The 12144-nt window shown below is 46.9% G+C and overlaps 1 protein-coding gene across 1 annotated transcript; it reads right to left on the bottom strand.

The window, feature by feature from the left end:
- Window positions 1-1142: 1142 nt before the first annotated feature.
- Window positions 1143-10973, bottom strand: LOC122395951 (homeotic protein deformed-like). Its single transcript, XM_043393955.1, has 2 exons — window positions 9673-10973; window positions 1143-3776 (listed from the first exon to the last, which is right to left on the bottom strand). Exons 1-2 carry the CDS (start codon window positions 10598-10600, stop codon window positions 3094-3096), a joined length of 1611 nt encoding a protein of 536 aa, XP_043249890.1. The 5' UTR covers window positions 10601-10973; the 3' UTR covers window positions 1143-3093.
- Between the last annotated feature and the right edge of the window lie 1171 nt (window positions 10974-12144).

Here is a 12144-nt window from a genome sequence, read left to right as displayed (position 1 = left end):
TTTTACTGGTTCGTACGAATGTCGTAGGAATTGTTAGCGAAGATGGTTCTAGAATTTTATCCGATGATTAGGTTTTCGTTACATAAGATTCGAGGTCGAAACGTGGAAGGGACAATCGAAAAAGTACAAAGCGAAACTAACCTGCACACAGCGATAAATATACGTTTAATAACATCATCAATTATGATAGGGATAATCTAGCATGGAGACTCGCGTAGATTTCACTGACGTTTTACAAGTATGAGTACCTACTCCTAATCTTGGGAGTCAGTTTCGTATTTTCCGACTGCAACTTTTTGGAAATGCTCGTCTATTATTTACTAAACTATTTGTCTCATCTCTGGCGTAAATTGTCGTTCAATGAACGCGTCTAGATGAAAAGGAAATTTGTCGAGTTTCGTTGGGGAATTGGTGCACACGGTAGGTGGTTGTTAGTTGGTGTTATCATTAGAGACGTTAAAAGAGGGTCGATGGAAAGTCGAATATTTTGGTCGTATTGAGTCGTTGGCGGTTGACGGTGGTGGCTAATGCTACGTGTCGGTCGGTTTTATCGGCATGATTCATAGGTAACATTATCTCGTTATTTCTTTCATATATTTTCCAGCAATAGGAATTTATTTTCGAAGGGAGATGATTTATTACGCGTACTGTATAACCGGTAAATTTATGCACACAATTTTGCATACGTAATAAGGATGAGATACTGTCAACGCCGTCAACTAACAAGTTTACCTCGACTCTTTGCCTATCGTTTGTTTCCTGCGTCAACGATGCTCGGCGCGAAACACAGATAAAAATATATAAGATAGCGAACCTGTATTATCTCGACCGTCCATTTCTTCGGTTTTGAAAAGTTATACAATTCCGCGAAACTGTCAACTACTTCCGCTAAGAGTTCTCGCGAAGAGGACCCGGTTAATTGGCCGCGAATAAAGGTAAGTAAATTGCGTCGCAAAAGAAAACGATACGACTACTTCGTTATACTATCGTAAGATTGTCTACTCGTGCAAAGGAGGTGATTATTCGTGGAGGAAACACGGCATTATCGTAAATTACGAAACATTTATTTATTGATTTATTTACTTCACGATTGTATTTGATCGTTTTCCACGATCAATATAAACATAAGCATCGGACTGTGCCCAAATACGGTTCTTATCGTACAGGCTATATACATTATCGATAGAATATCAAGGAATACAATGTCACACTTAATAGAACGTTCTCGTAAACTCGTGCGCTCGTTTGCTTAAACTCGCTAAATTACGCTAGGATCGCCCCGTTTCTCGCCCACCGTCTCGTTCTTTAGAATTAACGTGCCGCTTAATAATCCTTAGTACCTCTACGTTCCTATATTAAATCTGATAAACATATCGTTTTGGTATATCGTCACAGCGACTCTGTGCATTTAATCGTTTGATTGCTACTCGTCTCCGCGGTACAGCTTCCGGTTCTTTTTTTTTCCCCCCCCCCCGTTCGACGGCGCAGTACCAGCCTTTACAACTAACTTGGTCGTTCTTTATACTTTCTCGATAAAAATAGACATTGTATCTCGGTGAAATATTTACAACGTGGACGCGCGACGCGAACGAACGCTGTTCGCGAATTCTATTTCCAACCGAACAGCGAGACTTCGGGGGAATGGCGCCCGTCACCGACGATCCTCGTCACTCCGTGTCCGACGATTACAGGAAACATCTACTTTCCGCGCGAACCAACGAGCTAGCGGCAAAGAACGCTCGCGCAAGCGAAGAGCAACGATTCGCGCGATGAAATTAACCGAATCCTCGACGTCGAATCGTACGAACAAAATTCTGAACAAGAGCCTATGACTTCTATTTTTATCGAATCGCGGCTAAACACGCGACGAAGCTAGTGCCAAATGTTCTACCGAGTACTCTATTCTTCGCTTCTAAGCTCCGTTCTTCCGTCCGATCATCGCGTAAACCTCTTACGCCCGACAATCTTGTTCGGTTCCGTTCCTTTTTTATCGAACACTTAAAACGTTAAGACCGCACACTTACGCAATAACATACGAAATACGATGCATTTTAATCACAATAGCAATAAGACTTTCTTTACACGACTATATACACACACGCGCGTGCCCAGGTATTTTCTATGTACAGTTCACGTGTCCGTGGAACGTCGGTTTCCTTTTGTCGTTCCCTACCGACGAGACTTTCTCTACGAACCGGGAAACGTTCAGATCGCGGGGGTGATTACTTATCGGATCACAGCATTCGACGAACGAAAAGTCACGGCCGAACGTTCTCGGGAAGATCCGGGGGATCTCTATTTACCTTCGACAGCCTGGGAGCGAGACGTCCAACTTCCCTCGATCGCTAAACCGTTTCAAGCAACTCCGAACTATCGACCATTTCGCGGAAAAATTTTGAACGTCGCAGGGGAGGTCCAAAATTCGAAAATCTCTACCATTCGCTCACCGAATAATCGTTGCATGCAATGTCCGCAACTTCCATTCAGAATCGAGCCTAATTTTCTACTACTCCCCGTACTCTCGTGAACTAATCGTCCAGTCACCATAGTCCCGAACTCTTCCCACTTTGCAGCCCTCTACCTGACTGTTTCGTCGCTCAGTCTTCGATCAAAGTGCCTCGGCACAGTCTCAGGAATTGGAAGGACACAAGACACAAAGATTTCCAGCAACGGAAGAAGCGCTATTGGCTGACCGATCTCATTTATTTCGATCTCGTCTCGGATATCGTCCAAATAATAATGACTCGGCTGTGTTCGATAGGGCAACACGAAGGATCGCGAGGAACTCGAGTTGCAGGTCATTCTCTGCGCGGTTCGGTTCACCGTTTCAACGCGATCTCCCGCCACGAACGATCAATCCCCGCAAATTCAGTTGCTAGATCATGGTACGAGCCTGGAGACCGGCACTTCCGGCGATGAATCGTCCAGCCAGCAATGACTTAAGTTCTCCCCCTGCCTTGGTCTCGATCCTCCGTAGCTTCCGAGCGATCCCGTCGCGGAGAAGACGTCGAAAGGACTCTAGGAGCCAACGGCTACGAGCCTCCCGTGAAAACGCATCAGTCGACCGGTACAGTCTGGTTCCTCGTACGGATGTTACAGCGCCGTGAGACCGTAGTCGGACTTTATCGCCGGTGGCGGTATGGGCGCTGAGACCTGCGACAGTCCGGAGGGGCTGGTTGCTGGCGCGAGGGGACTGATACTTCCGGTGCCTATGTGTCCCAGCGGCCCTCCCGTCGGGCCCTCCATCATCCCGCTCACATGGTGATGACTCAGCTGCGCCTGAAGATGGGCGAGCGGATGCGGGTGACCTTGGAAGCTCGGATGGACCACGTTCGTATGCGGAAGGGCCGCGTTCACCGCGTGGACGTCGGCCATGTCCAGACCGACGTTCGAGTCCAGGCTGCTATCGATCCCGCTCGACGGCGAGTTGTTATTGTTCTTCCTCTGGCTGTTGTTGTTCCCGGTGGTCAGCTTCGTCCTCGAGGCGGTCGTCTTGGACGGTTTCGCGGACGGCGCCGCCTGACCGTTCGCGTTCTTCCTCCGTACGTTCTTCGTGTTCGGCAGCTTGTTGTCCTTTTTCCACTTCATGCGACGGTTCTGGAACCAGATCTTAATCTGCCGCTCGGACAGGACCAGGGTATGAGCGATCTCGATCCGTCGCCGTCTCGTCAGGTACCTATTGTAATGGAATTCCTTCTCCAGCTCGAGGATCTGGTGCCTCGTGTACGCGGTCCGCTGTCGCTTCGGCTCCATCCCCGGCTGGTACGAGCCGTTTGCTGGAAGAACGAAACAGACATCGGTGCGTGTTAGTCGATTGGCTCTGCCCAAAGCGCCGGGTCAGTTCTTAACTGTTTCAAATGCAAGTTGCAGAGTAAAGAATTTTAGGAACTCGAACCCTTATCTCCCCTAGATCCCAATTTTCCTAGTACCTTTTCGTAGATACCTTGGAGTAATTACTTTGACCTTATATGCTAGCACAAAAGGAAGCAAACCGAGAACCTACGTTCACTTATGGAATCACGCGTTAATAATATCGCGCATACTTTTCTCCCCGGTATGCGCGACTCGTCCTTTTCACTCATGCGTCAATTACTCTCGTAATAGCCAGAGCTAGGCTTTCATCTAACTCTTGTTAGGGAGGTCTCGATAAAAACAATAAAGAAGAGTAAAATTACGCGAATTATTTATCGCATCCGAGCGTAGCTTTCCCATAGCAAATTACTGTTCTTAACGGTTTTTCTACTTCGATTATCTACGGAACAAACTCTATCGGATTGAAAATAAATTTAGAATTGGTTGAGAAAACACTACACAAAGAATATAAAAGACTGTAGGCGATAAAAAGCGGAACGGCGCAGCGCGGCAACGTGACGGTTTGAATATCAAGATGGATGAAATGTTGCGTCAAGAATTTTGAGGACAGGTTGCATAGTAAGGAGAGTTTAATCAAGCGAGATGGTAAAGGTAAGTTTGTATGTAAGTTTCGAAGGAGGGAAGGAAAGCAGACAGCCATTACGGGGGATTTGAAAGGATTTAGACGCGAACCGTGTAAGTTGCACCAATATGAAAACATACCAACGTCATCTGCCATAATCCATTTAATAAATGATTGTTCGGCAGATATTATTTTCAATTAAAAGACTTTAGTTTCGTTTATATTCGATTTGTATAATTTGAGTTAAAATTGGAGCCTAAATTGGAAGTTGCATCAGGGCGCCAGTAACTCTGGCGCCAGTCTTGATGTAGCATTTAGGTAGTTGTCTGTGACGTATATAGACATACAAACAGCTCGTGCATAATCTCTCAAGTATAATTAATGCTGCCCTTTCGTCGACGATACTCGTCTTTGGACTTCTTTTAGAAATTACATACGACGATTCTAATAAAATTCTATTATTTTCCGGAAATGGACAACCGTACGTTGTTTGAAACTATTTGGAAGTTGTAAAGCATCATTTTTTCGAGAACTATGAATATATTGGACCTGCAAGAATAGTTTACCGAAGCAGGTGTTCTCGTTTGTCAAATTCGAAAATAGAGTACGCCTAATATGAATTCTCCTCGCGTTCGTTTATGACATAAATGTTCATTATCTTGTTTAAATTCATTTCGCCGTCTAGAAGGCTGAATATAAAGCAGCGACAGACGTCATATTGTTTGAAATGATGGATGTTTGTGTACGTTCGCGTTGGGTCAAAAGTTCCCATAGATAAGTATGCAAAGACTCGCAGAACGACCTGATACTTATACCTATTAAAATTATATGCATTACAATTGACCGTACGGAACTCATAAATTAGGTTCGATGTGACAGTTGCATTAAGAAGATAAGAAACAGAACAAATGTGCAGAATGTGTTCCAAGTTTAACGGGAGACCGGCTTCCATTTTAATTAAATTTTCATCAAGATCGTTTCAAAATGGAGCTAAATCGTATGCAAGATCGTAACCTGGATGATAGCAAACAATACACGCATGCGTGTAATTAAGTAACGTGCTCAATATCTGTATAGATTTTCCATGTGCCAGTCTTTTGGTCAAATTTTAACACTTTCTTTAATTTTCGTTCCAGCAAGCTAATCCTTCGAAGGTGCAGAACAAAACAACGAATCATTCTATAAGAAACAAACGATTTCCGCGCAAATAGTGTTCGCGATGTATCGTCCCTCTGTCAAATTTGTCTCCAGGGACAAAGTAACCGTTCGTTACGCGACAACTGCCATTATTTCAGGCTTTGCGACCCGGGTGCCATCGTCTTGCCATCGTAAAACGTGCTGGAAAGTTGGGACTGCGGTGCACACGATCGACGATTGTAACAGATAGAGAAACACGACGCGTACACCAACACCGAGGCGTCGTTCTCTTAAGCGTCGTAATAATAACCGGCTCTACATTTCACAATCGACGGACCGAATGTTCCAAGGCCGATCTGTCCGACTGCCAAGTAGCCGATGGTTGTCGAACTTGAACGGCGATTACGAGCGAAAGGACACCACCGATCGAAAAGTTCCAGAAAATGATAACGAAGACGCTCCCTGCATGGAAATTATACCGCCTCGGGCAGCAAATACAATTTTACCATTCGATACCGCCAATTTTACAATATCGCTTCTGTCCAACAAACGTCAAAGTCATGTCCTGTTCGCCGCTACCACTAATTTGTCGCGGGGGAATTAATTGGGGCTCCATCAAGTCCTGCGTTACCATTTCCTCGCTACCGATACTTTTTTTACCATTTTCTAACTGTTATTAAACCAGTTATTTTGCTGTCGAACTACTTCGATCCACGATACACCGTAATTAACATTCTATTTCTCGTTCTTTAACCGTTCGATGCTCGAACATTTCAATCTTCAATTTTATCAGTTCGTCGATTCTCTAGTTCCATTTGCCAGTACTTGAATTCGCGATTTCGTGACATTGCTTCCGATCTTTGGATCGAAACAAATGTCCAGCGTCCAGTCTCGTGGATAAGAGATCCGTGCATCGATCCTCGTATCGAGCAACGTCAATCCTCGGTGTGGCACGCTAGAAGCGTTCCTTGGTGGTCCGCAGGACTCGATAGAGGAAACATGGGAGCGAGTTCAGTTTCGAATCTGTGCAGACACATTCCATTCCGATGCTGACCGACGGTCTCGGGAAGTCCCTCCTAACGGCGGCGTCCGGTCACCGAGCCTCGACATCCAGAGGGGAGATATTGCAGTCTCCGACAGCCCGACGGACACGCATACCAGACTTTAGAGGCGATGGACATCGAACCGAGAGTTATAGACCAATCTCGAGCAAGCGTTTCTTATTTCCCAAAACGATCGCGCGTTGCGCGAAAATTATTGCTGCGTGTCACCGCGCCCCGGGGTTCCCCATTTTGGGGCCCACTCTCGACACGCGTGATGGATTAAAAATAAAACGAGCCTGTATTTCTAAATTTGATGCTAGATATGGAACACATTACTACCAAGCCACGCCACAGTATTTTTTAACACAGACTTTCTTGATGGAATGGAAAGCTACACTCGGACACGATAATCTTTCTAAAAATTGCGGTGCTTTTTTGTCAACATTCCTATTAAAACGTGCCACGATGCCATTCGTTGTACCATGCTTCCAATTAAAGCCAATCCCGATTACGTGTCCCAGACACAATTACATGGGGAAAGAAAAGAGGAATGTTTAGCGTTGTTAGGTTTGTTCGTTAGGGAGAAACAGAAACGCAGGAAAGTGCTACATGGAACATGGACCTAGGTTTCGTGCAACAATCGCTCAGATCGAATCGTTTGTGTTCGGTTTGTACGGACTTCCATTCAACTGCCAAGATGTCTGTTCCATTACCTAAAGACAACTGCAACGACGCGTGGAAAGAAAGGCGAGCTATTATTCAATTTTTTGAGAGCTTGGACGTAACGCATATTGAATAAGACAATCGGAAGCTTACACGCGGAAGACTAATACGATGATAGATGCATTTAAGGGATACAACAAATTTTGCAATGTGTATTTATCGTACTATACGCCTCCTATTTGTTTGGATGACTTGTATGTTAATATATTAATCTTTGTTCGATATTCGAGACCTGTTTTCGAACCGTAGGGATATTCTTTTTTCGTTGTGTGTCTAATTGGAGCGTAGATGTGTATTTAATTGGTCGTTAGAGCAATTACAGTACTAGGAAATGTAGCTCAATGTTACGAGCGTGCGATTGCTATATTCTTCGTGTTAATTGATGCAAAGGTGTATTAGCATCGCTATTCTGCCACATAATTTAGAATGTAGACATTATGGTATGCAGAGTTGAGATAATTTTATTCAAGAATAATAAACAGAAATTTTAGATTCGTTTATAAACAGACTTCCGTTGCGTTTCATTCATAAGTTATAATTGCATTCGTTGTTTGTGAATTTTCCCAACTCTGGTATCACGAACCTGTATCTTTTTCAGATAATACTCTCAGTAAAATATTTATATCTCGAAGCGTGCGAAGTAACGTTAGTATTGAATTTTCTTCATCGAAAAACTTTGAATGAAAAAGAAAAACAAGCACAGTGGTCGGGCATTGCAAAGTTTGTTTCACGAACGGTGAGCCCCGTGTTTCTTTCACGGACGCTATTTTTTGTTACCTGAAAATATGAATTATGACATTCGGCTTTCCGGCGATCGTATCCCAGTAGAACGGGCTCAAAAGAAATAGTTGCAAGCTGGAATGAACAGCAGTTTCCCCCGCGTCAAAACCGAATAGAAATTTGAGGCTGCAAAGGCAGCCCGATTCTGAAGGATATTACGTTGCAAAAATTTCCTTTGAAGATCCATAATCCTTCTGCGAAACGCCTACCGTGGCCCGGAACGCTCGGACCGCGTTTTAAACGTGCCATTCTTATCGACGTGTTTTCAATGAACATTATTTCTGGCTCGCGTACACCCCGTATATCGTTAGTCGTCGATCGATCCGTGAAATTCGAGCGAGTATCTCAATCTTCCTGGAAATTTCACGTGCGCTTCCAGAAGGAAATATTTTAATCTCTTGATCGCGATCTCTCCTTGGCCCTCTCATCAAACGAATGCCAAAATTTGAATCGCGAGATAGGGTTACACCGATCCATCAAACTTAATTATTTCGTACATGCACCGGCATGCAACGAATACTGTTTCTTTTGTTTATAATGTACGTCTGTCAAATATACTGCAAAACGTATTGAATACAATTACGAATAGTGTAATAATAACAAATTTTATTCGAGAACGGTGTCTATCGTAAAGAATACGATGAGAACGAAGGGGTTAAATATGATTTTAGGTTCTATTTTACAAGAAACAATTATGAAGCATTCGACGTTGATTTTGGAGAAGCTCTGTTGATTAACGAACCCTTAAAACCCTTAAACCCTTAAAAATTTCGATCTTAGTATAACGAAACTGCTGAGAAAAGATACGTGTTCCTCGTTTTTGGCTGCTCCGCGGACCTGCAAAGATTCGTCAAAATCGACGACAGATATTTCGCGGATGTTCAACAATGCCGGCATGTGAAACAGACTGCCAGCAATTTGTTCTCCTCGCGTGCGTTTTGAGTATCTTTTCAAACTAGTTATTTCCCGACGTATCGTTAGGGGATGAAGAATAGCGGAACGTTAGGCGTAACCGAATGGCTCGTAAAGTGCCGTGCACCTAAAATCTCGCAGGTGATCGTAAGGTACGACGATAAATTGCGTCTCATCAGTCTTCCTGCACTTCTGTAACGCGTCACCTTGCGACCACAATATGTTCGTTTCGCAGGTAAACTTCGAAACGACGCCCGCCTCTCGTCTTTTGTTATGCACCTTACGCTTTTGGCTCATCTATCCGCCTTGGAGAATTCGAGATTGGATAGCAACGATATCTCAGAGTTTGACACGGACCGTGAAGACGCAAGGATGGAAAATTGTTATGGGAAATGAACGCAGAAGCGTGACCACACAGTCTGATTCAACGTAGGCTGTGTTCCGTCGGATAGCGATCGCTTTGCCTTGCTCCATGGATTATAAATCATACAGAATCTATTTTATTCTAATTCCAACCAAGAATTTTCTGGTCAAAGTATAACTCCTGATCTACGAATGACAACTATCTCTGCAGCTAAACGACCGAAGGAGGGTGGAAATCGATGCTAAACGTGGGTACGACTGTTCAATCTCTCAACTCACCGACACCGGCAACGTGAATCTTCTTCATCCACGGATAAATTACACGGTCCCCGTTCTCCTCGTCGTCGTCGTCCTCCTCCATCATACCGGGCGACCCGTCCATCATCTGATCGTCCTCCATGTCATCCTGATCGGAGCCGTCGTCCACGTGATGCTGCGACTGTTGTTGGCTCTGTTGCTGTTGCTGTTGCGCGTTTTGTATATGCTGGGACTGCTGCTGGCCGGCCGTCGGTTGCTGTTGAAGGTCCGGCGAGTTGTCGCGATGCAACTGGCTGGAGCTGGCCGGGCTGCAGGCGTTGGTTTCGTGCGGCGTCGGCTGCTGCTGCTGGCTCTGTTGCTGATGATGCTGAAGACTGTCCGGCGGCTGCACGTGATTCTGCATAATGCCGGGCGACAGGGGAGTGGAGCCGAGGACAGTGGACGCGGACACAGGTGGTTGCTGCTGCGGTTGCTGTTGGTTCTGCATCGAGGATGGACACGTGAGAGGCGGCTGTTGGGCCTCCGGTGGCATCGCGAGCGCGCCGACCGCGTGATGATGAGAATGCAGGCTGGCATGGTGAACGGCGTGCACTTGGTGATGAGGATGATGGGGACCGTAGTAGCCACCGTAGCCGGCGTAACCGCCGTTCAACTGTACGGCGGACGACGCCCCGTACGGAGTGGACGCCGCCTGATGATGATGCTGATGGTAACCGTACTGCAACTGATGGGACTGCGGGTGATTCAGGTGATGACCGCCGCCGCTAGCGGGGAAGAAATCCGCTCCGGTTGACGGAATATAATTACTCTGACTGTACTCCTCGCTGGGTGGAAACTTCGGGTCCACCATCACGGAGGTGGCAGCCAAGTGGTGAGTGCCTGCCGCTTGCTGATGCTGGTGATGATGGTATCCACCGCCGGCGGACGGATTCATCAGGAACGAGCTCATGTTCGCGACGGGTCGTTTCTTCGTAGCCGAAACACCGATCCCAATATCGTTTGAAAGAACCGTCGGCCGAATCAACGACGGTCACTGTTTCCTTCTCGATGCGTCCTTCTCTGTCGTCGTTCGCGAGTTAGTTCTTAGAATCGCACGGTTCCATGTTAATATTCATTGTCGGAAGCGTACACACCGCACTGCACTCTGGCCTGTGGCCGACATCCCTCTCCCCCGGCCCGCGAACCGAACAGGGTGACTTTTTCCACCGGAGGGGAAAGGGTGAACCAAGACGCCGAAGGCGGAAAAAGGAGAACGATAGGGGGAGAAGAGAAAACGAGCGAAAAGAGCGAGACCACGGAGAGCAGCAGACTCCCGGTGGACAGCTGCTTGTCCTCTCCTCTCCTTCCGCCACTTTTGCGATCTTCCACGAAGCTCCGCGGCCTCGTTCGCTCCTTCCCGCCCACCGAAGCCCAATTACCATACCACGTGACCGCGGCGCCGACCAATCAGAGCTGCTCCGAGTCCGCGACCATGATGGATAGCGCGGCACGCATGCAACACGTGAGTGGCGCCACGAGAACCACTGCGGCAGGTGCACCAACTTCTTTCTTCGTGTCTGCTCCGAAATCTACTGTCACCGATTCCTACGGGCGACCGTTTCCACGAATTACAGTTCCCCCGGGACTCTCCTCGTGACTCGCCACTGCGCACTTTTCGATCCTCGACAGGTTTCGTTCAATTCCCAAATGATTTTTTAAAAATGTCCAACCGCGTGGGAGTGGGGATACGTCGATCCCGGAGACGTTTCGATCACACGCGTTCGCGATTCGCTTCGATGATCAGTTCACCGCGCACTGGTTCGTCGGAGCGACTTGTCCCGACGAACGGAATCCCGTCGACCGACCAAGCTGTCAGAGAGCCATGAAAGTGAGCTCGTCCTGCCTCGGCAGAAACTCGTCTGGCAACTCCGGCTTGTTCCCAACTCCCTCCAGGTTCGACGAGGCCGGCTGGCTTCGAGCCGATGCGGAGAGTCGGGACAGCCCCTCTCCTCGTCGCTCCGCTTGCTCTCCCGCCGGCTAACCCCACTCTCTGGAACCACGAGACCAACCCCTGCCACGGAAACCGTGGATCCTGTGCCCTTATGGGGCCATACTCGAGGGTACTACCTAGAACCGTATAGTCACTCCTACGGATCTCCTTAACCCGCCTCCATCCTTCTAAAATCCATCTTAGCAGCGTGGTCAATGCTCGCCGAAACGACGCCAATCGGCACCGACGTTATTGAGATCGTACGGTTGGGGTTAAACGATATCGCGATACTAATCGCGCCGCTGTCTCACGGTCACTCGTCTTCTCCGTCGGATCTTTTTTTGCGAGGGCAATCATAACGGTTACGATTACCATTTTGGACCGTTTCTACGAATGCCAACGTTGCGGGGCTACTGGGCCACGCACCGGAATCGCGTACTCTAACGAAAGTAGAACAATCAAACGTTGGGGTTGACTGGGCGAATGAAGGGTACAGCGATAGAGAACATTTTCAAAGAGATTCT

The sequence above is a fragment of the Colletes gigas genome, unplaced genomic scaffold, assembly GCF_013123115.1.
Source record: "Colletes gigas isolate AHSC1104 unplaced genomic scaffold, ASM1312311v1 Colletes_gigas_Sc00006, whole genome shotgun sequence".
NCBI classification, from domain to species: Eukaryota; Metazoa; Arthropoda; class Insecta; order Hymenoptera; family Colletidae; genus Colletes; species Colletes gigas.
This window is presented reverse-complemented; position numbering and strand designations above follow the sequence as displayed.